Source organism: Onychomys torridus, chromosome 1 (assembly GCF_903995425.1).
Source record: "Onychomys torridus chromosome 1, mOncTor1.1, whole genome shotgun sequence".
Lineage (NCBI taxonomy): Eukaryota > Metazoa > Chordata > Mammalia > Rodentia > Cricetidae > Onychomys > Onychomys torridus.
This window is the reverse complement of record NC_050443.1, coordinates 125255208-125281817: the sequence shown is the minus strand read 5'-3', so window position 1 is coordinate 125281817 and position 26610 is coordinate 125255208. Positions and strand designations below refer to the sequence as shown.

The 26610-nt window shown below is 51.6% G+C and overlaps 4 protein-coding genes across 9 annotated transcripts; 2 read left to right on the top strand and 2 right to left on the bottom strand.

The window, feature by feature from the left end:
• Window positions 1–2295: 2295 nt before the first annotated feature.
• Ctsw (cathepsin W) lies at window positions 2296–6166 on the top strand. Its single transcript, XM_036190757.1, has 10 exons — window positions 2296–2376; window positions 3126–3210; window positions 3998–4111; window positions 4748–4902; window positions 4998–5094; window positions 5173–5253; window positions 5339–5464; window positions 5625–5689; window positions 5772–5978; window positions 6056–6166. The coding sequence occupies exons 1-10, from the start codon at window positions 2296–2298 to the stop codon at window positions 6164–6166; spliced, it is 1122 nt and encodes a 373-aa protein (XP_036046650.1).
• A 301-nt stretch (window positions 6167–6467) lies between these two features.
• LOC118584574 (FGF1 intracellular binding protein) lies at window positions 6468–11241 on the bottom strand. 2 transcript variants are annotated; one of them, XM_036188868.1, is made up of 10 exons: window positions 11064–11241; window positions 10680–10878; window positions 10366–10492; window positions 9293–9393; window positions 8207–8361; window positions 7806–7914; window positions 7667–7730; window positions 7303–7389; window positions 7118–7215; window positions 6468–6594 (listed from the first exon to the last, which is right to left on the bottom strand). In XM_036188868.1, exons 1-10 carry the CDS (start codon window positions 11146–11148, stop codon window positions 6525–6527), a joined length of 1095 nt encoding a protein of 364 aa, XP_036044761.1. In that variant the 5' UTR covers window positions 11149–11241; the 3' UTR covers window positions 6468–6524. The 2 variants fall into 2 exon arrangements, with proteins under 2 accessions (XP_036044761.1, XP_036044765.1); XM_036188872.1 differs by having other exon boundaries at window positions 8228–8361.
• A 3899-nt stretch (window positions 11242–15140) lies between these two features.
• On the top strand, window positions 15141–16182 carry Ccdc85b (coiled-coil domain containing 85B). Of its 2 annotated transcripts, XM_036201953.1 has the most exons (2): window positions 15141–15384; window positions 15540–15801. In XM_036201953.1, exons 1-2 carry the CDS (start codon window positions 15327–15329, stop codon window positions 15737–15739), a joined length of 258 nt encoding a protein of 85 aa, XP_036057846.1. In that variant the 5' UTR covers window positions 15141–15326; the 3' UTR covers window positions 15740–15801. The 2 variants fall into 2 exon arrangements, with proteins under 2 accessions (XP_036057846.1, XP_036057839.1); XM_036201946.1 differs by having other exon boundaries at window positions 15142–16182.
• Window positions 16183–16777: 595 nt separating this feature from the next.
• Window positions 16778–25714, bottom strand: Fosl1 (FOS like 1, AP-1 transcription factor subunit). Of its 4 annotated transcripts, none has more exons than XM_036201878.1 (4): window positions 25370–25714; window positions 22937–23134; window positions 18277–18384; window positions 16778–17791 (listed from the first exon to the last, which is right to left on the bottom strand). In XM_036201878.1, exons 1-4 carry the CDS (start codon window positions 25472–25474, stop codon window positions 17378–17380), a joined length of 825 nt encoding a protein of 274 aa, XP_036057771.1. In that variant the 5' UTR covers window positions 25475–25714; the 3' UTR covers window positions 16778–17377. The 4 variants fall into 4 exon arrangements, with proteins under 4 accessions (XP_036057771.1, XP_036057779.1, XP_036057789.1 ...); XM_036201886.1 differs by having other exon boundaries at window positions 17281–17791; window positions 22937–23131; window positions 25370–25474; XM_036201896.1 differs by lacking the exon at window positions 18277–18384 and having other exon boundaries at window positions 17281–17791; window positions 22937–23131; window positions 25370–25474.
• Between the last annotated feature and the right edge of the window lie 896 nt (window positions 25715–26610).

Genomic DNA, 26610 nt, shown 5'->3' with positions numbered 1-26610 from the left:
CAAAGTAACAAGAACAATATTAGAACTCAAGTCCCCCTGACTCTAAGACTAAACCTTGTCCATATTAGAATGAGAAGGAGCTATCACGTGAACACTTGGCCAGGCTCTTGGAGTGTCATCCCCTGAAGAACCGGTGCTGCCCTTCAGAGGCACTCAGACCCAGAGGGAGATGACTCAAAGCATAATCGATGACTCCAACTTGGGCATGAACCTCTGATTTTGTACCATTAAGCCCAATCCTCCTGCCCTTGGAGCTGCCTTCCCAAAGGCTTCCTCTGACCTCTGCCACCCAAATGACTGCCTAGCCTCACTGTCTAGCCTCATCAAGTCTCTCTGAAGCTTCCTATGTGGTTGCTTTCTCTTTCCTAAAACATAAATGAGGTTCCTGGGCTCATTGCCTGGCCCCGTCTGCTTGCTACGCAGAAGCAACAGGGCAGACATGAGTCAGTGATCAAGGAGGGAGAGCCATTCATTAATTTTCCATGCTTGTGAGTGGCCACCGCTGATCACACGTGCCAGGCGCCAAGGACACAGCACTGCCCAAAACACATCAAACCTGTCCTTGCGGAGATCACATTTGAGAGATGGAAGGGATAGGGAAAAGGCCCAGCCCTTCCTTTTAGCCTTCCACAAGACAGAGCCTGAATGATGTTGTATGGCACCTACATGGGACCCACACAGCACAAGATGCACTTGGAGGCACGTGATTGGGCTCCGGGGCCATTGGGCTAGGCATCTGTTGACATCCTGTCTGCTGCATTTTAATGAAAGCAGCATTATTTTTTACTTGTTTTCCCCTTCTCTCTCTCTCCTTAGCATTATTTTTTAATTTTTTTTTAAAATGTGCATTGGTGTTTTGTTTTGCCTGTTGGGTCTTCTGGAACTGGAGTTACAGACAGTTGTGAGCTGCCCTGTAGGTGCTGGGAATTGAACCTGGGTCCTCTGCAAGAGCAGCCTGTGTTCTTAACCACTGAGCCATCTCTCCAGTCCTTTCAGCATTATTTTTTAAACAGTCCCTCAACTTACTGTCCCAGGGAGAGATAAGGAGAACATAACAATTCTGAGACAATTCCTAAGGAAGAGATGAGGTAGAAAGCATGTAAATGGGTGACTCCCAGGGACAGACCCCTCCTCCTTCATCTCAACCACAAACCCTAGAAAGCCAGCTCTTTGCACCTGTTCCTGGTTCTGGCCAGTCTGGAGGTTGGGGGTGGGGGCGGAGGGAAGAGCAGCCCAAGGGTCCACTCAGAACGGAGGCAGCAGTTAACAGGTATGAAGGCGCTGCCCAGTCCTGACCACACAAGCTTTGGGCTTGATTTTTCTGTGATACTTTCTGTTGTCTTATGCCTCATTCACAGACCATGTCGAGGAAGAGATGGGACAGAAGCTGACTACAAGTTTTCAGTCAACTAATACACACTGACGTCTGTAATCTATCAGCTTCCGGTCATGGTTATCCAATACGCACTGACATCTGGAGTCAAAGTTCTCAGGTCTAAGCAGAAGGGTCTGACATTGAAGGTCTTCCTAAGGAGTTTAAGGCCACCCTGGGCTACATGAGACCCAGTTCCTTCCCTCACAAAAGAACCCCCAAACTGCCTGGTATGATAGCACTCACCTTTAATCCCAGAACTCAGGCAGAGGCAAGCAAATATTTGTGAATTTAAGGTTAGCCTGGTCTACACCGATAGAGAGTTTTAGACCAGCCAGGGTTGCATAGTGAGACTCTGTCTCAACAACATCAAATGAACAAAACAACCCAAACTAACTGAATACTCATTGAGCCTGCCCACATTTCCGGATGGTCTAGACACAGACAGATTGGATGCTTCTGGGGGGTTGGGAGATGAGAGAGCAGAAATGTGGAGAAGGCTCAAGGGGCTATAAACAGTTATACCCAAGGCTGGGGTCTCAGACAGAGAAGGTTTCTTAAAGAAAGTGGCCTTATGTTGACTGGGTTTCCCAGGAATAGCAAGACTGAGTCCCTAAAGGGGACTCATCCCTGTCTGAACACCAGACATGTAGCTTGTCCTGTCTAGGTTTTCCATCATGGCTGTCCACTTGGATCTACCTTCCTGTCTCCTTAACGAGAGATTTGTATTTATATTCCCCAGAATGGCCTGGAACAGGGTAGCCAAGAGCTGCTATTGAAAAGAAGTTGGTGGGGGACAGCCGGTCAGGTGGGAGGAGGGTCTACCTCTACCCCAAGCCTGGTTTCCCCTCGTGGTTTCTCCAGCTCCGCCCTTTCCAACTTGGTCTGCCTTGCTTCCTGCCCCCAGCATTCTTGTCTGCACCATGACACTGGCTGCCCACCTCTCCTACTTTCTGGCCTTGTTGACAGCAGGCCAAGTCCTCAGTGGCTCCCTCCTCACCAAGGTAAATGCTTCTAACTTGCTCTCCATGTCTTTCCCAGCCCGGCCCATGCCTGGGGTCTTCTCTTTATGAACTGGTATATTTTTCTCTTGCTTTGAAATTTTCTTTTTTGTTTTTTTGGTTTTTTTGGTTTTGTTTTTGTTTTTTTGAGACAGGGTTTCTCTGTGTAGCTTGGTGCCTTTCCTGGAACTCCCTTTGGAGACCTGGTTGGCCTCGAACTCACAGAGATCTGCCTGGCTCTGCCTCCCAAGTGCTGGGATTAAAGACGTGCGGCACCACCGCCCGGCTGAAATTTTCTTAAGACAGGATCTCACAGGGAATGGAGGCAGGAGGATCTCTGTGAGTTTGAGGCCAGCCTGGTCTACATAGTGAGTTCCAGGACAAACAAGACTACCTATGTAAAGACCCTGTCTAAAAAAAAATGGGGGGGAGGGGCTCACTTTGTAGCCCAAGTTGGCCTTTAACTGTGTAGCCCAGGCTGGCTTCACTGACTTAGAACACTCAGCTGTCTTCCTGCCTCAGCCTCTCAAATGCTAGAATGAGCGTTCAGTTACAGGATGAGCTGTCCTGTGTGGCTTTATCTTTCCCATTTCTCAGAGGAAGCAGGTGAAGCTAACATGTGGTTGCTCACATTGAGAAAAGGAGAGAATGACTGATGACCCCTTAGCCCTGTCCTTGTACCTTGGTTGGGTACAAGGATAAGTTTACAATAATTCTTTCCTGTACCGCTCCCCACTTTGGCTCCTTGCCAGGATGCAGGTCCCCACCCACTGGAGCTGATAGAGGTCTTCAAGCTGTTCCAGATCAAGTACAACCGGAGCTACTCAAACCCGGCAGGTATCATGGGCACAGATGTTTCCAGTCTCGTTTCCTTTGCCTACTTAAGAGATGAACTCATGGCCTGGGATGGGGAAAGACCTGACCCAGGGTACTGAGTGAGAAACGGGGTCCACACTGTACTCCTTGGCTTCCCTAAAGTATGATGGGCATGGAATAATCCTCACTCTGCAGTCACCTAACTGTGACTCCAGGCAGGGAGTGGAGGACCACCATCTCGTCACATTTTCAATTAGCAAATCCCCAAGAATACTCATTTTATCTCCAAGTGGGCAGCTCTCTGTCCCCCATCCTTGCCCTGTTTATCCTGGCTCTGCCCCAAGTTACCAGCTGTTCCTGCTTTTGCTCCGAATTTCATCTCCCACAAAAGGTCATGCGTGTGTGTGTGTGTGTGTGTGTGTGTGTGTGTGTGTGTGTGTATGCATACGTGCTGCCATGCTCCATCCCCACCCCCCACGCACTCATCCCCCATACCTGTGGTCAAATGTGTGAAGAGGAGGCAGGGATGGTGCAGCCCACAGGTACAGGAAACCTATCTCCAGCCATTTTAACTTTCCGTGTTACGGCCTACAGAGGACTTTCTCAGCTTCCTCCTTCAGTGGGCCTCTTGGTGCCTCTGGGGGAAGTTCTAACCTCATGTGGGCTGGATAACCACGTTCTTGCAGTGGGGTGGTAGTGGTGGGGGCTATAGGAAAGGGCCAGCACTCACCTGGGTGGGTGTGGGTGACCCAACCAGTGGCCACTTCCTGCTCTGAGACCAGCCTGCAATAGCTCCTTTTTGGTCTAGAATATGCTCGCCGTCTGGACATCTTTGCACACAACCTGGCCCAGGCTCAACGGCTGCAGGAGGAAGACTTGGGCACGGCAGAGTTTGGGGAGACTCCATTCAGTGACCTCACAGGTACCAGAGACCTCCTAGCCCATAGGTCATGGGTAGGGTGTCTGGCAGATGGACAGAGCAAATCTTCCCCTCTCAAGACCAGCCTGGTGACTGCCCCAAATCCCAGAGCACAAGGAAGGAACTCTATAGCCTGTGTCCCAGCTTGGCTCACAGGCCAGGGGCAGAAGGCACAGAGATTACATTCAAACAAGCTGGACCTCTCGAGGCCTCAGCATCCTTGCCTGATGCCTCTGAAGGTATCATAGAAATGGGAAGGCTGGAGAGGTGGCTCAGAGGTTAAGAGCACCAGCTGATCTTCCAGAGATCCTGAGTTCAATTCCCAGCAACCACATGGTGGCTCACAACCACCTGTAATGAGATCTGGCGCCCTCTTCTGGCATGCAGGGAGGGATACAGGCAAGCAGAACACTATACATAATAAATAAATCTTTAAAAAAAAAAAAAAAAAAGAAATGGGAAGCACCGGGGTTGAGGATTTAGCTCAGTGGTAGAGTGCTAGCACAAGGCCCTGGGTTCAGTCCTCAGCTCCAAAAAACAAACAAACAAAAAAAAGAAATGGGAAGAGCCAAGGTCAGCTGGAAAGGGAGAATATAGGAGTGTCAAATCTGTGGCCTCTGTGACCCTGTTTGTCCCCAGAGGAGGAGTTTGGCCAGCTATACGGGCAGCAGAGGGCACCCGAAAGGATCCCCAACATAGCCAAAAAGGCAGGATCTGAAAAGTGGGGTGAATCAGTGCCCTCTACCTGTGACTGGCGTAAGGCAGCAAACATCATCTCATCGATCAAGAACCAGGTATCTGCCCCAACCCAGTTTGGCCCAACCTACCCCAGGAGGGGGAATGAGGTTGAGGCCTTGATGCCTTACCTGCCCCACCCTCTTCCACTCAGCAAGACTGCAGGTGCTGCTGGGCCATAGCAGCAGCGGATAACATCGAGGCCCTGTGGCGCATCAAGTATCGCCAGTTTGTGGAAGTCTCTGTGCAGGGTATGGCAGGAGGAGGTGTGTGACAGGGAAAGATGGAGGATCTCGGGGCCAGCTCACCTTTGTCCCTTTCTGCCCCAGAGCTGCTGGACTGTGACCGCTGTGGAAATGGCTGCAAGGGTGGCTTTGTGTGGGATGCATATGTAACTGTCCTCAACAACAGTTGAGTACCAGGCCTTGTGGGAGGGCAGTGGGGATGGAGGGTGTTCGGCCTCCAAGCCTCCTTCCTGGTCTTGCTTGTCTTCAGGTGGCCTGGCCAGCAAAAAGGATTACCCATTCCAGGGGCACCCCAACCCCAACGGGTGCCTAGCCAAGAAGTACAAGAAGGTGGCCTGGATCCAAGATTTCACCATGTTGTCCAGTAACGAGCAGGGTATGACCAGGGTGGACATGGGGGGGGGGGGGCAGAAACCAGAATGGAGGCAGACAAGCCTGGCCATGGGAGACACAATTAAAGTCTATTCCCCAGCAGCCTCAGGGGAGGCAGGGCTTGATGGTGTACTCAAGAATCTTTAGTGATTGTCCATTTCCAGTCATTGCAGGCTACCTGGCTACCCATGGCCCTATCACTGTGACTATCAACATGAAGCTACTGCAGGTGGGTGGAGGAGGGGAAAGAGAGAAGGGGCATATGGAAGAGACAGCCTCAGACTCAGCTGCTCTATCCCCCACCCCTGCAGGGCTACCGGAAGGGAGTGATCAAGGCCACACACTCTACCTGTGACCCCCAACTTGTGGACCACTCAGTCCTGCTGGTGGGTTTTGGCAAGAGCAAGGAGAAGAAAGGCATACAGTCAGGGACACTCTTGTCCCAGTCTCGCAAACCTCACCGCTCTGTGCCATACTGGATCCTGAAGAACTCCTGGGGAGCCGAATGGGGTGAGAAGGTGCGTGGAGTGGGGTGGCGAAGGGGCAGACTAGTTTCTTCTCTGCCTTCCGGCACTGACAGCCCCTAACTTTCTAGGGCTACTTCAGGCTATTCCGGGGAAACAACAGCTGTGGTATCGCCAAGTACCCAATCACAGCTCGTGTGGACCATCCAGTTAAGAAGCTACCAGTCTCTTGCCCACCTTGAGGCCAGCAGCCACCCCTCAGCCTCTCCCATAGGGCCACTACCCTCCTTGTCAGCCCTACCCTAAGGTTCTTCCTGGCTTCCTCATCTTCTCTGTATGGCTTCATAAACCAAGACATGATCCCTGGCTCCTGAGTGGTTTCAGATGGGGTGTGAAGAGGGAGGGTGGGGTATAAAGACCTCGTCTGGGTCATGGTCCAGTCCCTGAGGTGGTAGTATTAACATCCTCACACACTGATGGCATGGCGCTTGGAACACATGTGAAAGTCCCCATGGGCTCCTCAACCTGGAACAAGGACCAGTCTCCAAATTCATGGCAACTTTATTGTCAGGGTATGTAGGAGTGGAGAGGGGAGGGGCTTTAGTCGTGATAGAGGCGCAGAAGGCAGCCGCGGAGGGTACCCATGTAGCGGTCCCAGAGGGCCTGGTGCCTGCAATGAAAAATGACTGTGGTAGCCGACGTTCGCTGCACACCACGCCTGACACACTGCTGTGAATGTTTTCCATGCCTGAACCCATCGAGAGTTCCTACACACACACACATATTTGTAGTTTGTTTTTGGAGACAGAGTCTCATTCTGTAGCCCAGGCTGGCCTGGAAAACAGTGGTAATCCTCATGCTCCAACTTCTGAAGTGCTGGGACTACAGACTTGAGCCATTACACCTGGCTTCCTTCTCCCCGCTCCCCACACTGTACTGAGGATTGAACTTGGGGCCTTACTCACGGTGGATAAGTATATCCTTACCAAGCTACACCCCTAGACTAATTTCCACAGTCTTATGAGTCTTCTAGTTTTAGCCTCACTTTACATTTGAGAAAGCGGAAACACAGAAGGGTAAGTAACTTGCCTAAGGTCACAACGAAGAGGTGGGGCTTCCACCCATAGGGGAGTGCAATAGGAAAGCCTGAGTCTACTGGACGGCAAATAAGTTAGCCAGCGGGCGCCTCTTACCGGAAGCCATCCAGGGAGTGGACAGATGCTGAATACTGGTTGAGGAAGAGTCGTACGTCACTCAGTGGCCAGTGGTCAGAGCGGCAGGGTTCCACAAACTGTAGGCCCGAGGAAACAAGTAACACCATCAGAACCGCTAAGAGACAGGACAGGCTGGGGATGGGGTGTGGGACAGGATTGCTCACCTTCTCCACAAGGTCCACAAATAGGTCTCTGACATCCTTATTGTGGGTCAGCTTGGCAGCCACATTCACCAGCCCCCGGGACAGATTCTGTGGGGCAGGGATCTTGGGAGTTCTGTCTTCTGCCTCAGAAGCTGGAGGCTGAGCACTGAGGCTGGGGGAGGGCCAGGCCCCTCCCCAAATCTATCCACCTCCCATAATCAATCAAGTCCCTTTTGTTATGAGCTTGGGCCCCCTCATAGGCAGATACACAGAGCAGCAGTGCCACCTGCTGGTCAGTTTCAGCCATGAGCAGAGTTGCCCAGCAGGGACAGAACACAGAAAGCTCCCGACACTTTAGGGGAAGGGCCTGGACAGGGCCACAGACCTTGAAGTTGGTTTCCATCTCAGAGAAGACGCCCAGCTTTCCACGGAGGGCAGTACACACCAGGCTGTAGGAAGATAGGGTCATGCCTACAGCCATCCAAGACCATTTTATACCCTGTCTCATGGATCCCCAAAGTCACCTCTTATGCAAGTCTAGAAGGTCCTTGTCAGCTACTAGAACCTTGAGCTCCTTCAAGTCTTGGAGAAACTCCTTGTCTAAGTCCACATCCATGTCATCCATCTGGGAGTCTGCGAAGACCATGAGAGAGTTGTGGGTGGGTGAGAGACCATCTTATGACGTCCTGAACCTTCCTCACCACTACCTCACTGGGATCCCAGAGATGGAAGGTGGAATGATATGCCTCAGGCCACACAGTTGTGAGCCCGTGGCCTGCAGACAAAGTGCATGTGGAGTATGTGGACCATAGGTAGAGGTGGCCTGGGGTTGAGGGCTGAAGAAGGATGCTGGGTACTGTGGACGCTACAGAAAGAGCTGCTGGCAGGGAACCAGTCCCCAAAAAGGTAGGGAATGTTCAGGCACCTGGGTCAGTGGGGGCCTCACCGACGGCTCCAAGGGTCCAGTTCTGGATCATCAGCTCCGCACAGAAGGCAAAGTCACCAAAGCTCAGGTACTGCAGCTTTTTCTTTCCTGTTTCAAAGCGGTTGTTGGCAAAAAAGACGATGGCTGCATAATCTCTGCAGGCGGGGGACAGGGGCTCTCTTAGGACTAGAAACACCGTCTCTGCAGGCGGGGGACAGGGGCTCTCTTAGGACTAGAAACACCGTCTCTGCAGGCGGGTGACAGGGGCTCTCTTAGGACTAGAAACACCGTCTCTGCAGGCGGGGGACAGGGGCTCTCTTAGGACTAGAAACACCGTCTCTGCAGGCGGGGGACAGGGGCTCTCTTAGGACTAGAAACACCGTCTCTGCAGGCGGGTGACAGGGGCTCTCTTAGGACTAGAAACACCATCTCTGCAGGCGGGGGACAGGAGCTCTCTTAGGACTAGAAATACCATCTCACAGCGCCTGTAAGTGTCTTGATCAGTATGCTATGGGTTTTTTTTTTTGGGGGGGGGGGGTTTCAAGACAGTGTTTCTCTGTGTAACAGCCCTGGCTATCCTGGAACTCGTTTTGTAGACCAGGCTGATCTTAAACTCAGAGATCCGCCTGCCTCTGCCTCCCAAGTGCTGGGGTTAAAGGTGTGTGCCACTGCCACCTGACTACTTAACTATTCTTGCAGAAACTTTTTGTTGTTTTAAATCTCTCTTAGCAGGTAATCCTCCCTGTAATTTTGGTTAAGCATTTTAGTCTAGGCCTGCTTCTGCTTTAACTCACCCTGTGACCAACCACAGAACATTTCTTTACCAAACTTGCATCTTTGCAAAGAGAAGGTGCAGCCAGTGTTCCCAAGGAAATGTGGCCTCTGGAAGGCCACACTACCATCACCAAGCGTGTCTTAAATGCTTTATAAATGCCTTAACCCTGGCCAACTTGATGCAATTTACAGGTCATTAACAGAGAAATCCTTTCTCCAGAATAGTCAGATGTAAAAGGATTAGGATGGGAAGGTGAGCCAGTCAAAGGGCTCAAGAAAACTGTGCAGTCGGGGAGACTGCTGGCCCCTCACCTGGCTAGACGGTCAGAGAGGAGGAAGTGCTGCTGGATGTTATCCACCAGGGAGCCCCGCATCTCTTCCACCACCTTGAAGACTCGCTTAAAATTGTCAAACTGTAGCACAGTTAAGGAAGGAAGAAGACTGGTTAGAGGTGCCTGTGCATGAACTGGTATGGGACGGCTCCCTCTCCTGTTCACCTTTCCAGTTGGCAGGTACCGATTGCCCACTAGTTATTCCTTCAACACATGACTTGGGTTTTTGTTTGCTGTTTCTTTGTTTGTTTGTTTGTTTGTTTTGAGACAAGGTATCACTGTGTAACTCTGCCTGTCCTGGATCTCACTACTTAGACCAGACTGGCCTCGAACTCACAGAGATCCATCTGTTCCTGTCTCTCTAGTGCTGGGACTAAAGGTGTGCGCCACCATCGCCCAGCATGACTAGGTATTCAACAAATGTTTGCCTGCTTTGGGCATTTCTTCCTTAAGAGAAAGTTAATCCCCTTGTTCCTGTCCTTAGTTCAATTTAGCATCATGCTCTCTGGTTCCTCGGGAGTCTGACTGAGGATGGCTTCTCCTGAGTAACATGAAATGGAACTGCACACACAGAGCTTATGAGACACAAAGGAAAGGCATCCAAGACACAGTCATACTTACAGCCATACACCCTGGGACTTCTCCCTCGGAGAAAAGGCTCACAGATAAGATAGCACCTAGCTCCCTGCTGTGGATTTCAAGGGGTAGATACAGCCCAAGCACAGTACCTTCCAGTCAGGAGCACCATGAACAAGAAAAAGCTCAAGAAATGTAAGCCTAGAGAGGTCTGCAGGGACCCACACAGAGTCTGAAGGTCAAGGACAGTGGGAGTCAATGAAAATCTATAAGCAAAGGAAAGCCACAGTCAGAACTGAGCCTATGAAAGGTCACTCTGGCCAGATGGGAGTACGAGGAAGAAGAGACTACATATGAAGAGGCTGCTTCCATAATCACAGGCTGGAAGTGGAGCCAGGGCACTGGGAGCTGGGGCAGTGAGCAGAAGATCAAGACGTTGGTGGGTTAGATGGGATATGGTATATATGTGGAACCCACCTGCCTCCGGCAGCTCTTGAGGGTAATTCCTGTTTTGGTGCTGATGTCATCGAGGTCTTTCTTGGTACCTTTGGACAGCTTCTTGCCCAAGACCTCCCGAACAAAGGCCTCGTCAAAAGTGTAGTACCTTGTGGAGGCATAGGACATTACTGGTGATCCATTAAGGAAGGGGAAGGGAGTGTGGGGTTGGTTCCTTCTGTTCTCAACCTTCTGATTTCCTGGGTACATCCTATCCTCCCTGAGCCTCAGTTTCAGTCTGCAAAATGGGTATAAGCCAAACTGATTGACATTCCCGTCATCCCCCAGGTGAGCACCTCTCGATGAGGAGCGCCTGTCGGGAGGGAGGGATCTGGAAGATGAGCTGGTGCAGCAGCTTCGGCGGCGCGTGCAGCAGACGCTCGAGCATGTGAAAGGTGCGGTAGTGGTCCATGGTGTCGCTCTGCAGCACTCCTGCGGTGGCGCCTGTCTGCTCCAGGATTCCGGAGCGTACTCGAAGAGCCACCGCATCGTTCACTAGGGAGAGGGCACTACCATAAGGTCTCATCCTGCTGAACCCAGAGACCCTCCAGGGGTTCCAGCTCCAATCCTGCTCCATCCCTGACTCCCACAGACGCCACTTCCCTAAGTGAAGCCTAAGTCCTGGCCACGCCCCCTCCCTCACCCCAAACAACTGCTTCCCGGGAGGGCGCTACACAGACCTGAGTAACCATCCAGCCAGAGGCGATACACGTCTTCATCTATAAGTGTCGTGTTTCCCACGAAAATGTCTAGTTCGCTGGTCATGGCGAAGCCCAGGCCCGGTGCGCCCAGAGCTGGAGCTAGCACGGCCCAGGGCCGGGCAAGCCTCCGCAGAGCCACTTCCGGGAGTGCGGAGATTTCGCTCCGGGCACCCGGAGCCAGCGAAGGACCACTTCCGGGACGAAGTGGTAGGAAGAAGCAGCTCTGTCTTCATTTGTCACCCCCGCTAGAGGGTGTCTGGAAGACCTCCAGATAGCCTTCTCGCAATCTCCCCTGCCTTGCAGATTCTCCCTTTTCTTCCTTCTGTCTCTCCCACCTTCTCAGCTCTCTCGAGTCTCCCAATTTTGACTGGATCTTAAATTAGAATGTTTCCGAGGCTTTATTCTAAATTGCTGTGTGTGTAGTTCATCAGACAGATGAACATCTTTCTTGTTCCCGCCATGTATTTTATTTTTATTATTTTGAAGTATGTGTATGCGGGGTGAGGGTATGTGCATGCGTGTACAGGTGCCTTCGGAGACCAGATGTATCAGATCCCCTGGAGCTGGAATTACAGGCAACTGAGTCGCCCATGTGGGTGCTGGGAACTGAACTCAGCTCCTCTTAAAGAGCAGTACTTGCTCATAACCACTGAGCCATCTCTCCAGCCCCCACTATGGTTTTTAACCACATACTACACCCCCACACAAGCTGTGATTTCTCTTAAAGTTTTCAGAGCTCTGCCTGGCAGTAGGCCTCTGCAGGGCCATCTGTCTATGAAGGCTCTCCACTGTCTTCTTTGTCTTCTCATAAAGCAGTAAAAGCTCTCACACAGGAGCCACCAAGCCTGACAGCCCAAATTTGATCTCCAGGACCCACACTGTGTAAGGAAAGAACCCACTCCAGCAAGCTGTTGTGTGACCTCCACACATGCACTGTTGTACTTACACATAAATATAGTTTACTTTTATTTATTTATTTATTTGTTTGTTTGTTTGGTTGGTTGGTTGGTTGGTTTTTTGAGACAGGGTTTCTCTTTGTAGTTTTGGAGGCTGTCCTAGATCTTGCTCTGTAGACCAGGCTGGCCTCAAACTCATAGAGATCCGCCTGGCTCTGCCTCCCGAGTGCTGGGATTAAAGGCATGTGCCACCACCACCCCGGCCAATATAGTTTACTTTTTTAATTACTAAAAAAAAAAAAAAAATTAACCTTTAATCCCAGGTTAAATCAGGAGGCAGAGGCAGGTGGATCTCTTGAGTTTGAGGCCAGCCTGGTTGGTCTACAAAGTGAGTTCCAGGACACCCATGGCTGTTACCCAGAGAAACCCTGTTTACCTGGTGTTTTAAGAGTCAGCCCTGAAGCCGAGTAATGGTGGCACATCTCTGTGAATTCATGGTGAGGCAGGTGGATCTCTGTGAGTTCATGGCCAGCCTGATCTACAGAGCGAGTTCTGTGGCAGTCAGTGATACACACGAGAAATCCTGTCTCATGGGAAAAACAAAAAACTTCAGCCCTGACAGCAATGGGGTGGTACCTCTAATACCAGCACTCGGGAGGCAGAGGCAGGTGGATCTCTGAGTTCAAGGCCAGCCTGGGCTACAGAGTGAGTTCCAGGACTGTCAGGGTTACACAGAGAAATCCTGTCTCAAAAAAAAAAAAATTAAATTAAATTAAAAAGCTCTACACAGGTCAGTTTAACTCAGCCCTAGAAGCCTAGAACTTAGAAGGCAGGAAGTCCTGAACACCCTGGTTAACAAGGCCAGGTCTCTCACTCCACTTCTGCCCCCTAGAAACAGCATATTCTAGGGTCTCTAGGGAGATCTCTCTCACCCCCAATCAGCATCCACCCAGTTCTCATACTAGAAACCTGGGCTGTCTCCCAAATTCCTCTCTTGAAGCATTCACAGCTGTTGACTGCTGGTGCCTCTGGTGTCTGCTTCTTCCTCCCCGCCCATTGACCCTGACCCAGCCTAGTCCTCTTGTACAGCTCTTTGTTAATTGGTACAGTGTTATTAATCTTGTGCACACCCTGCAGCCAGAATCTACCCGGCTCAGCACAGTCGAAGGCTTCTTTTGGAGGTGGGAGGGACAGAGTCCTACAGCTCAGACTGACCTTGAACTCCTGACGCTCCTCCTCCCCCTCTTCCTAGCACTGAGATTACTGGCCAACACAACTGGCTTCTTTTAACAGCCTTTTAAAAATGTTTATTTTCCTAGTTGTGCTGGCTCATGCGTGTAATTCCTACACAGAGGCCAGAGAATCTCTGAATTGGAGGCCAGCCTGATCTACGCAGACACTTTAAGGCCACCCAGGATTCCATATTGAGACCCTGTGTCAAACAAAACAAAACATTTAAAAATATTATTTCCTTGTTGCAAATTTTTACTGGCCTTTGGAAACCCTGCAGTCCAGCATTGCAAGCCCTTAAGAATTTGGCTTTTGCTGGGTGGTGGTGGCGGCGGCGGCGGCGCACGCCTGTAATCCCAGCACTTGGGAGGCAGAGGCAGGTGGATCTCTGTGAGTTCGAGGCTAGCCTGGGCTACCAAGTGAGTTCCAGGAAAGGCGCAAAGCTACACAGAGAAACCCTGTCTCAAAAAACAACAACAACAACAACAAAAAAAACCAGAAACAAACAAACAAACAAACAAAAAAAAAACAAAAGAAAGAAAAAAATGGCTTCTACCCACCCTTGAAGCCCGGGTGGTCTAAATTGTCCTCAATCTTCCAACTTCAAGCACTGGGATTACAGGACAGAAGACATCAATATACCCAGCTCTTCAAAGCCTCCTCATCTTACCACTTTCCATTTACCAAAATTTCAAAACCAGCCTCATTTATTCCTAATGCAGCTGGACACTTGGGGCATCATGTCTTTTACCACACTTCCTGCCTTCTCTCCTATCCCTTTTCTCTATTGGCAGCCTTTTATTTTGTTTTGTTTTTAAGAGAAGGTCTCTCTACACAGCCCTATCTATCCTGGAACTCTCAAAGACGCAGTCTCATGCGTCTTTGAGGGCCCCTCAGATATTTCCTCTTTGGGAACTACTTTGGGGGTTCCAGAGACTACTTCTGCATCATATCCTTCTTTAGGGGCAAGAATGAGCTAGAGCCTTGCACTTGCTAGGTGGGTGCTTCATCATTGAGCCATATGCTCAGTGTGAACTTGGATGCCCTCTCTCTCCAAAAGATTTTATTTCAGATTGTATGTGTGTGCACATGGAGAGGAATGAATGCTGAGTTCTTAGCTCAGGACCTTTCCAGGAGCAGCACTACTAAACGACCTCTCCAACCCCCTCGCCCCCCCCCCCCTTGCTCTTTTCCTCTTTCCTTCTTTTACCAGATTTAACCTCTTGGGTCAAGATCAGGATTCTGGTCAAATTAATTTCTTTGTTTCTTTCTGTTTTTTGTCTATTTGTTTGTTTTTGTTTTGTTTTTCAAGACAGGGTTTCTCTGTGTAGCTTTGCGCCCGTCCTGGAGCTCACTCTGTAGATCAGGTTGGCTTTGAACTCACAAGAGATCCGCCTGCCTCTGCCTCCCGAGCGCTGGGACTAAAGGCGTGCACCACCAACCTCCCGGCCAAATTTATTTCTATACAGGCATTTCACACAACAAAAGTTTATTAAACAAACAAATCCTCTGGATGGCCCATCCTGCAGGCAGGAAACGTTCCCTGGGAAGGAGGGGTGGTTGATAATGAGCCAGGACCTTTGGTCTCTAATTCGCAGTAGCTGGAAGTGATGCTTGAGAGTTCTGGCAAAGGACGAAAAGTCTGGGAAGCCATCTGTTTAGGTTCTGCTGCCGGGTGGGCAGGAGTCAAAGGCAGACACCTGAATGTCGGTTCTCAAAAAGTGCTTGAGGAGATTTGGGACATGGAGTCTCGCAACGTCGTCAAGTCCTGCTGAGATGACCATAGAAGGAGAGGACAGAGAAGGTCCCTCTGTTAGAGGGTCGTGACACCTAGGTCTGGAGTGGGCCAGCGAAGAGGAGCGACAGGCGTAGGCTCCGCCCCTCCCCGGGAGACTTTCCGGATTGGCTGTCCGTCTTCAACATCAAGAGGCCCCGCCCCGGCGCGCGCCCTGCCTCGTGCCCACCCCGGGGTGGCTGCTGCGTCCTACGCTGTCTCTTCCACAGCTTGCCTTCCTCCGAGCCAGAGCCCGGGCCGGAGCCTGAGCGGCAGCCGGCCCGAGGAGGGGCTCCAGAGCCTCGGCGGCGGGCGGGCGATGCTGCAGCTGCCTGATCAACCATGGAGGCCGAAGCAGGCGGCCTGGAGGAGCTGACGGACGAGGAGATGGCGGCGCTGGGTAAGGAGGAGCTGGTGCGGCGCCTGCGGCGGGAGGAGGCGGCGCGCCTGGCAGCGTTGGTGCAGCGCGGCCGCCTGATGCAGGAGGTGAATCGGCAGCTGCAGGGTCACCTGGGCGAGATCCGTGAGCTCAAACAGCTCAACCGGCGCCTGCAGGCGGAGAACCGGGAGCTGCGCGATCTCTGCTGCTTCCTGGACTCGGAGCGCCAGCGGGGACGTCGTGCCGCGCGCCAGTGGCAGCTCTTCGGGACCCAAGCATCCCGGGCGGTGCGCGAGGACCTGGGTGGATGTTGGCAGAAGCTAGCCGAGCTGGAAGGCCGCCAGGAGGAGCTGCTGCGGGAAAACCTGGCGCTTAAGGAGCTTTGCCTGGCACTGGGCGAAGAGTGGGGCCCCCGGGGTGGCCCTGGTGGCGCAGTGGGCTCCGGCGCCGGGCCCACACCCGAGCTCGCCCTGCCCCCGTGCGGACCCCGTGACTTAGGCGATGGAAGTTCCAGCACTGGCAGTGTGGGCAGCCCAGATCAGTTGCCTCTAGCCTGCTCCCCCGATGACTGAGGGCGCCGCATTTTCCACGCCAACGCCTGCCCGAGTTGCTCCGTGAGCGCGGAGACTGCTGTGGACCTCTAGACCTGGTCGCTGCTTCAGCTGAGCACCAGGGCGCTGTCATGGACTGAAAAAGCCCTGGCACTGAGGAAGGCCCCTTGCTCTTGCTGGCAGAGCAGTAGGGGATGGAGGCTGAAGTGGAGGGACTTGCTGGGTGGTTGGGTGGGGACTAATAAACTGGAAGGAAGCAGAGCCCGAAGCCTGGCCAGCCTGTGTCTGGAACTCGCCGGGGTTGGGAAGAGGGCGGAAACCCAAAGACGAGGTGCAATTCCCATCTGGAGGGACTGCAGAACTAAGGGCTGACTCCTCATTACCTGGAGTTTGGGGTGGGATTTAAGGCAGTGGTAGGCCACTAACTCCCCCGATGGACGCCTGATGGACGCCGAGACAGGCCGAAATCCGGCCCCTGAAGTGGCTCCAGCTCCCTTCCAGGCTCCTTCCTGTCCAAAACAATGGGGCAGGAAGCAGGTGTTGGGGGCCTAAAGCCCACTGGCTGCCTGTTCGGAAGGTGGAATGGTATAACACGGTCTCTCCCTGCCCCCAGTCCTTAAGATAGGAACAGTTTAGGTCCCCAAGGGGAAAAACTGGTAATCTTGTTTGCTTGCACTCCGGAACATTCTCAGTCTCTCAGCACAGGAGATGAGGCAGAACCCCATTCTTCAGATGAGAATATCAAAGTCCAAAAATATATGGTAGTTTCTTCAAGGTCACAGCTGAGACTGGACCCTAGAGCTCCTGTTCCAAACGGTCTCCTTTAGTCTCTGGGTCCAACATGACAATTCAGACTAGAGCTTCAAGCCTTTTATTCCATTTTGGAAGGTTTGTATAAAAATAGTCTCTTTAGGAAAATAAATAGCAGCTGCCCTTGAGGTGGAGGCTTGGATACCCTGGAACTAAAGGCTTCTCAAAGCTAGGGAGTGCAGCTCAGCTCATCACAGAAGCCACCGGTGCCTCCTGAGTTGTGACATTCAGGAGGAGCCTGCAGGATGCCCTGGTGCTGCTGGCAGTGGAGCTGTGTGAGTTAGTGTTCTAGGCTAGTGAAGGGTACCTTCTGCCGGGGTCACATGAAGAAAGTGACATCGACATCGTGTGAGATTGGTCTACAAAGGATTAGGACTCCAAAGGACCACTGGGGTTCTACAAAGTCTGGGCTGCCAGGATTTCTCTGGCCCAAAAGGGACATGTTTTGTCTCTAATTTTGTGCAAATTATGATAGGCCAGCTCTAGAGAAACAGTGAGCAGCTTTGGGGACCCCAAGCTGGCTCTACATCAAAGCATAATATGTTTGTTCTAATCTGAAGAGATGGAGGACCTGCTGGTTTGGGGCATGGATATGGTCCAGGCCTGCTGGATCAGTGGAAGAAAGGAGGTGGCAAGGGGTGTGGCTGGGTGCCTCACAAAGCCAGGAGTGTGGGAGAACCCAGGGGGTCGGAGGAGGGGTCACCGCTGCTGCTGCTGCTCTTTCGATGAGCTGAGGAGCAAGGTTCTGGTGTGCTAGGATAGGTGAAAACCAGACTGGGTGTGAAGGGGGTCAGAGAGGGTGTGGTCATGAGCGTGGGGGTATGCAGTGCTTCCGGCTCAAGTACAGGCCCTGGAGAAAGGGAGATACAAGGTACCGGGCGGCTGGGGGCTGGTGGGCTGCCGGTGCCGCCGGTGCTGCTGGTACCACCTGTGTCCTTAACTCCTTCTGGGATTTTGCAGATGGGGCGGTGGGCTTCCAGCACCAGCTCAAGGCGTTCTTTCTGCTTCTGCAGCTCTTCAATCTCTCGCTGCAGGCCGGATTTCTCATCCTCCAATTTGTCGGTCTCCTTTAGAGGATTAGGAGAAATTTAGGAGGGATAAAGATCTCTAAGCCTCAGGCTGGAGTGTGGGGGTTGTGCCTGGGGTCCCCAGCAAGTCTGGACTGCAACTCCCATGAGACCTGGGAGAAAATGGGCATGACTCTATCAGGCCCAGGGCATCATAGGAGAATTGCCTACCAACATCTCTGCTTTGAGGCCCACGGCAAATAAAAAAAAATTTTTTTTTGAGACAAGGTTTTTCTGTGTAACAGCCCTGGCTGTCCTGAAACTCGCTGTGTAGACCAGGCTGTCCTCAGACTGCAAAGATTCGCCTGCCTCTGTCTCCTGAGTGCTGGGATTAAAAGCGTGCGCCATCATCTACCGGCGGCAAGGACTTCCCCTTGAACAGGGAGGAGGGCGGGTGTGGAGGAGTTTCGTGCTCCTGGGAACCTAGCCCCTGTTAGGCTCGGTGGGCCCAGGGCCGGGAACCCTCCGTGCCAGCTGATGCTCACCGCCTGCAGGAAGTCCGTCAGTTCCTTTCTCCGGTTTCTGCACTTAGCCGCTGCTAACTTGTTTCTTTCGCGCCTCACTCTGCGACGCTCTTCCTCCTCTGGGCTGATCTAGGTTGGGAGAGAAAAAGGGGGATAGTGAGGTTGACCCTGGACCACCAGCTGCCCTGAGCCGGTCTTCCACCTGGGATCCTTTCCATCAGCCTGTACTTTAGGTTCCACCGGAACACAACTGCTCCTCTGTACTGGGCGCTCCTCACCTGATCGGTAAAATTTCCAGCTCGCAACCAGCTTTACTGCTGGTTTCTCTCCTGTAAGGCTTTACCCGCTCCATAAACTTTGACCTTCCTTCTGTCCTTCCTCAGCTTAGGACTCAACTAAGATGCTGAAAGCCTTATTTCCTGGGTGTTCCCTCCTGAGTCTGCCAGACACGATTATCCTATTTATTTATTTATTTATTTATTTTTATTTATTGGGGGATTTCGAGACAGGGTTTCTCTGTGTAGCTTTGCACCTTTCCTGGAACTCGCTTTGGAGACCAGGCTGGCCTCGAACTCACAAAGATCCACCTGCCTTTGCCTCCCCAGTGCTGGGATTAAAGGCGTGCGCCACCAAACGCCCGGCTATTTTTTTTTAATAATTTATTTTTTATTTTATATGCACGGGTGTTTTGCCTGCATGTATGTCTGTGTGAGGATGCCAGATCCCCTGGAACTGGAGCTACAGACAGTTGTGAGCTGCCATGTGGGTGCTGGGGATTGAACCCAAGTCCTCTGAAGAGCAGCCAATGCTCTTAACCACTGAGCCATCTCCCCAGCCCATTTTGTCTTTTTAAAAGAGACAAGGTCTCATGTATCCCAGGCTAGCCTTAAACTCAACATATAGCCAAGGCTGGCCTCAAACTCCCGAGTCTTCTCCCTCTGCCTCTAGGGTACTAGAATTACAGGCTTCCATCATTACTTCTAGCCTCCTTGTATGGGTTCCTTTTTGTTGTTTGTTTATTTGATTTTGAGACAGGATTTCTCTGTGTAACAGCCCTGGTCATCCTGGAACTCACTCTGTAGACCGGGTTGACCTCGAACTCAGAGATCCACCTATCTATGCCTCCCGATTCTTTGCGTATGTTTGTTTGTATGGTGGCTGGAAGCTGACATTGGGTGTCTTCCTCAGTTCTCCACCTTATTTCTTTTTGAGACAAAATCTCTCACTGAACCTGGAGCCTGTTCATTTGGCTAGACTTGCTGGATGGGAGCTACTGGGAACTGTCTGTCTCAGCCTGCTCCCCTCCCCATGCTGGGGTTACAAAAGCTACTATTGGCCTCTATGTGGGTGCTAGGGATCCAAACTCAGGTCCTCATGTGGTAGTCACTTGCCTGACTGAACCATCTGCCTGTCTTCTTTTTTTCCCAGCTCCTGACTTTTTATTTATTCACACACAACTACTTGTCTTCTGGTTTATGGAAGCAGTAAGGCAGACAACGCCTGCCTCAGTAACGTCTGTCCAAGTGGCTAGCCATGAAAACTCCAGCACCACACTCATCAGAAGGACACTCTTGACAAGACGACTAATTTTGCCATTTTCATCCACCTTATAGTACTTCAGCACAGCCAACTTCACCTTCTTCTTCTCATGCTCCTTCTTGGGAGTGGTGTAAGACTTTTTCCTTTTCTTAGCACCACCACGAAGTCTCAACACAAGATGAAGGGTGGACTCCTATTGAATATTGTAGCCAGGCAAAGTACGGCCATCTTCCAGCTGCTTACCAGCAAAGATCAGCCTCTGCTGATTGGGAGGAATTCCTTCCTTATCCTGGGTCTTGGCCTTTACATTTTCTATAGTGTCCAAGGGTTCAACCTCGAGCATGATGGTTTTCCCCCGAAAGGGTCTTCACAAAAACCTGCATCTTGGTGGCGGTTCCACCACAGATGGCAGAAGGGAAAGGAAGAGCCGCTCGGGCCAACCGGGCTTCCCAGCCGAAGGCCTGCCTGTCTTCTTACATAGAGTCTTTGTTTGTTTTTGCTTTTTCAAGACAGGGCTTCTCTATGTAAAAGCTCTGGCTATCCTTGAACTCACAGAGATCTGTGTGCCTCTGCCTTCTGAGTGCTGGGACTAAAGGCGTGTGCCACCATGCCCAGCTAGAGTCTTAAAACGTGTGTGTGTGTGTGTGTGTGTGTGTGTGTGTGTGTGGTCACAAGTATGCCATTGCACTGTGGAGGTCAAGACAACTTTTAGGAGGTCAGTTCATTCCTTCCACTACATGGGTTTCAGGGACTGAACTCAGGTCATCAGGCTTGGCAGCAAGTACCTTACCCACTGAGCTGTCTCTTCAACACTCCCTACATATTTTTTTTTTTAAGATTAAAAAATTTAGTTCAAGGCAAGCCTGGTCTACAAAGTTCTAGGACAACCAGGGCTGTTACACAGAGAAACCCTGTCTCGGGGGAAAAAAAATCAAAAAAATTTATGTGTCTGAGAGTTTTGCCTGAGTGTGTATGTACCACAAGCATGCAGTGCTGGTGGGGACCAGAAGAGGGCTTCAGAACCTTTGGAGGGCATTGTGGACAGTGAGTTTCCATATGGGTGCTGGAAATGGGACCTCGTTCCTTTACAGAAGCCGCCAGTACTATCTGCTGAGTCACCTCTCCAGACCTCAGTGTACTCTCACGTAAGGAACTGAAGCTCAGTTCCAGAGCAGGATTTAATATTCACCCAAGTCACACTGAGTGAAAGGCCGTCTGATGGAGCCACCTGCCCCAGGAGGGCCCTACCCACCACAGCTCCAACCCAGCAGCACCCACGATCCAAGGTAGCACTCAGGCCAGGGCTACCAGAAGGACGTGCAGAAGGCTTGGCTGGCCTCTTGCTCTGGAGAGATGATCACAGAGTTAAGCTGCTGCTGGAAGCCTGCAGCTGGCTGTCCTCTGGTCAGTCTCCCAAGGCCTTGTGCCCTCTCTCTTCATCCTCTCTCCACCGTCATGGCAAAGATTTGAGTCTGTGTTCACTTGGGAACACATGCATACAGCATACACAGGATTGAGTGCAGGATTGAGTGTGTCCCTTGCCAGAATGCTAGTTCTAAGAAAGGGAGCCTCGGGCTCAGAGCGGTACCTGGAACACACTGCGGCCTCAGTATAGGTTTGGAGTGCTCTTCACCAGAGTTCCCAACCCCAGCCAGGTTTCTTTCTACAGTTTGTTTTTTCCTAGGCAACATTTAAGTCAAGTATTCTTTGGTTGTTTGGTTATTTGAAACAGGGTATATGTATCCCAGGCTGACCTTAAATTCCCCATGTTTCTGAGACGGATTTGAATCGATCCTCCTGTCTCCACTTCCTAAGTACCAGAATTACAGGCATGCACCGTCATGCCCAACGAAGCCAGCTCTTTAGTATGGAGACCTCACCCCACTACACTCTCATAGTGTTCCAGTGGATACGCAGGAAAGTGGTGCTGTGGCCTTAAAGATCCTCCATCTCAGTTCAGGTATCCTAGCACACACCTGTGATCCTAGCACTTGGGAAATTGAGGCAGGAAGAGCTCAAATTCAAGGCTAGCCTGGGCTACATAGCAAGACCCTCGCTCAAATATGCAAGCAAAAACACCCTTTTTCATTTTAGAAAGGACTTCAGGGAGGCAAAAGTTCTCAGCTCACTTTGTCTGGGACCTTCTGTGAGCTCCCATTGAGACATTAGGCTTTGGGAGTTGAGTAGACCTGAGGCCAGTCCTGTGTCATTACTCAGTATTTGTATGCATTGGACAAGTGACTACCCTTCTGTCCCTCACTTCCTCTGCTGGGACATGGAAAACTTGAGATACATTTCCCATTCTTTCTTTTCTTTTTTCTTTTTCTTTCTTTCTTTCTTTTTTTTTTTTTTTTTTTTTTTTTTGGTTTTTCGAGACAGGGTTTCTCTGTGTAGCTTTGGAGCCTGTCCTGGACTAGCTCTGTAGAACCAGGCTGGCCTCAAACTCACAGAGATCCACCTGCCTCTGCCTCATGAGTGCTGGGATTACAGGTGTGCGCCACCACTGCCTGGCTCCCATCCATTTTTTGTTTGTTTATTGAGATAGGGTAACTCTGTGTAACCTGTTCTGGAACTCACTCTGTAGACAAAGGTGGCCTAGAACTCAGAGATCTGCCTGCCTCTGTATCCCAAGTGCTGGGACTAAAGGCGTGTGCCACAACTATCTGGCTTCCCATTCACTTTTGTGAGCATTAAAAGAAAGAGAGAAACTGAGATTCAGGGAATGTTGAACACTGGTTCCTATTCTTCTCTCACCTCAAGGTACATAGCCAACATAAGCCTACCACTCCATGCATACCACACAGTGGAGACCCCCTCATTTGCACATACCCACTTTACACTCTGTCCCCCCTCATTTGCACATACCCACTTTACACTCTGTCCCCACTCCTGCATTCCTGTTCCTGCAACCCCATTCCCAAGAAGAGTCTTTCAGCTTTCCAAACATGAATCCTATCTGTGGTTTAGGTTAACATGCAGCCTTCTCCAGGAAGCTTTCCTTGACTCACGAGTGACCTTTCGCCTCTTTCTTGGCCTCCCAGGGACTCCTGTGGGCAATTGGAGTTCTCTCATAGCAAGATCCTGTCCCCTGCCTCCTAGGACCCCTAAGGGCTATCGAAAGTGCAACACCTCTGTTCCTTACCTGCTCACAGGGCCGGCGACGCACCCCTGGAGGTGGCCCTAGGGCTCTTATGACTCCTGGTCGGGGCTGAGGGGGACTGTACTGGGGATAGGCCAGAGGTCGGGGATAGCCACCAGGTCCCAGGAAATGAGGCTGCACCATCCACTGCAATTCCTGGCTGCCACTCACAGCATTGATGCTTGGCACAAGGTGGAACTTCTGAGAAATAAGAGCAGAGGGTCAGTGATGAGGTGAATTGAGGGACTTGCAGGGGACAGAGGCTATCCTTCTGTCTACTCTCAGTGCAGATTCTGGGAGACCACCAGGGACGCCAGAAGCTTGTTCATGAGCTGTGTGACTTTGGGTAGGTCATAAAATGTCTCTTTACCTCTGTTTCCTCAAGAGATGATTCTTACCAAGTATGAACTGTCCCAACTACTTATAAATAGTGACGCATACAGCTGGTGCAATCACCTCTTCATTTTCAGACAGGATAGCAGTTGTCCATAGACCCACAGCCAGCAAGTAGAACCTGAGATTTCAGCCCAAATGGCTGGGCTCTCTCACCCATTCCTGCACCCATCCTCACAAAAGAGCATACATTCAGCTTAGCTCCCAAGGCAACTCTGAGAATCTGGTAAAGGAATTTGTTTTGGGGTGGGGGGCGGGGACAAGATCTCATGTAGTTGAGGCTAGACTCACTCTTGACTCTTCCACCTTCCAAGCACCGAGACTAGGCATGCAGCACTACACCTGCCTTGAGAATGAGTGTAACAGCCTCTTAGGGGAGTTAGGTACTGAAGGGCGGTGGTGGCGCATGCCTTTAATCCCAGCATTTGGGAGGCAGAGGCAGGCAGATCTCTGTGAGGTTGAGGCCAGCCGGGGCTACACGGAGAAACCCTGTCTGGAAAGGCTGTCTTATTTGAAGTATCAGCTTTATGACTGGGGCAAGTCATTTAGCCTCAAGGTTACTTCAGTTTTCTTGTTCTGAATATCATGCAACATTTCACTGCTCCTGAGAAGCCAGCTCTAATAGCTCAGAAATCAGACTTTAATTGGCTTTAAAATTATTTTATCTTTTGAGACAGGATTTCTCTATTATGTAACTTAACTCACTTTGTAGATCAAATTGGTCTTGAACTTCCAGAGCTCAGCCTGCCTCTGCCTCTGCCTCATGAATGCTGGGATTAAAAGCCATGCCCAGCTGTCAATTTGAAAATTTGAAGGCTCAAAATTGATGGGATTTTGGAGTTCATAAAATAAGGTAAAGAGAGGAAAAGCCCTCCATAGGAGGCATTCTTCTTTTTCTGCCAGAAATCTGAATGTTGGGATGGGGTGGAGGTGGGGGTTTGGAGGGGTGTGAGTATTCTGGGGAAGAGAACTGGGTTTAAGCCCTGTGAGCTAAGGGTGTGGGGCCCCTTCTGTCCAGGAAACACCTCATATGCCTAGACAAGCCTGGACAGCTATGTCCCCAGCCAAATACTGGGGGACACAGTAGCTGAATGACCCCAGTTCTGAGCTAGTAGCATCGCCAGGGGCATCTCCCTCTCCTAGGTCGTCGGTCCCAACCAAGGGCCGTTTGGGGCCAGGAAGGGAGGGGCACCCAGGGTGACTCAGCCGCAGTGACTCGGTTCGCTGTGACTCGGCGGAACGGACGCAGCTCCTTCCCTCCCCTGGCGACACGTGCTCGTGGCTCTTCGACAGGAAATGGGCACCTGCAACCTCTCAAGTGCTCCTAGCCAGCAGTGGGAACCGTCGGGTGCCAAGAGTATGGGCGCAAGAGCGGCCTGGTGGATGAGCGGCATGTATCCCAACACTTCGTGGTCTCCATTTGTCTTGGGAGTGGAGAGTCGGTCTCCAAGAACCCCTCAGAGCCACTGTCTGGGACCCACAGGAATCTACTGAGTTCAAAAGGATGGGGACTTGACCGGACAGAGGGACATGGACAAACTAGAAGCGACACACGGACAGTGACAGACAGACTGCTAAGGACTCGCTGTCCCTGCCGGGTTCTAATGGCCCCCTCCCCCAATCTCCCGTGTGCCCAGACTCTAGGTCCCGGTTATTAAGCTGGAGATGGAGCAGTCACTCTGATCCTGCTCAGTCTTGGGATGGGGCAGGTGGAACACCATATTTAGGGGCAGATAAGAGGAAATAAAGACCACAGCGGAAACAGAGGGGCAGACTGACATTCAGCTAGGCAGATGCGGAGGGGCGGGCGGGCGGGCGAAAAGGGGGATTCGTAGATCTTCGCTCCTCCAGCTGCGCCTGCTCCCCCGGGTACCGGGGACACCGGTTCCTGGACTGCGCAGAACGTGCAGGATCCTCGGTCGCGACCACCAGAGGCAGACGCAGCTCAGGGTCCCGGTCCTAACCCCGGAGTAAACCAGACTAACTCCAGCATCCCCAACGCTGTCCAAACCCAGGTGCCCTCGGGGGTCCGGCCAGCCTCACCTGCTGCTGGGCGGTCTGTGCCTGCGCTGGCGGGGGCTGCACGGGGCGACCGTACGCGCTGCCGGCCCCGGAGCTCGGTCCCGGTTCCCCGAAGTCTCGGTACATGCCCTGGGCTGGATGCTCGGTAAGGTCCGCGTCGGCGGCTGCGGTTCTGACTCACTCGCGCCTCGCGGAGTCTTGTCTTTTTTATGAATGAAAAGTTCTCGGGCTGAACCACTTGCACTGCGGGGGGTGGGGGTCGTGTCGTCACCTCTCAGGGGACCCACCTCTCCGCACGAGCCTCTCTGGGCCGGTCCGCACGGAACTTCACGACCCCCTGCTTCGGCGGCCAGCAGCCTCTACTGAGGGTTAGCCGCCGACTCCGCGTCCCCTAGCCTCTGCGGTGGCCCCGCCCCCTCTGACGCAGCTGCCCATACATGGTGCAATTTCCTCGCCGCGCCTAGGTGCACCGAGGATTCCCCCTGACGCACCTGGCTGAGGTTGGGGCTTGCAGCTGCGCCCCGCCCCGTCTGGGCTAGCCAAGGTTCCCAAGGCCTTAAAACAGAGCGAAACAATCATGCAGCGGATGAGCTTCGCTCAGGGGTTTAGAAAGAAGAACGGGAAAACTACCTGGAAACTATTGAAGTGAATTATAAGTATGATCATTATTTATCTGGCAGGAATCATCCCAACTGTCACCCAAGTCTGCCGTCCTGGCATAAGGCCACTCCTGTGGAATCGGGGTGGGAAGTTTGTTTGGTTGAGTTTACTCTGTTTATTGTTTGTCCAGGGAGGTTGGTTTGGGACAGGGTTTCAGGTATCTTAGGCTGGCCTTGAACTTGCTACTTAGTTGATGCTGTGCTTGAGCTCCTGATCCTTCACCTCTCAGGTGCTGGAATGTGCCACCATCATGCCTGACTTTTTTGGTTTTAGATAGGGTCTCATGTAGCTCAGGTTGGTCTTGAACTCCTTATGTAGCTTAGGATAACCTGGAACTGCTGATCTTCTTGCCTTCACCTCCTGAGTGGAGGGCAGATATTACAAGCATGTGCCACCACACCCAGTTTCAACTGGTTTCACAGCCTCTGATAGAGTAAAAAGTAAGTGACAAACCAGGGTTACACAAATGTTGTTAGATTTTAACACTAAACAAAATGACACTTAAGGGTATCCACAGATAGAAAGCACCATAATTGATTTCAAGACAGTCTCTGGAGCTAACACAAGTTTTAATCCAAGTCTCTCCAGGCAGAGAGAGCCTA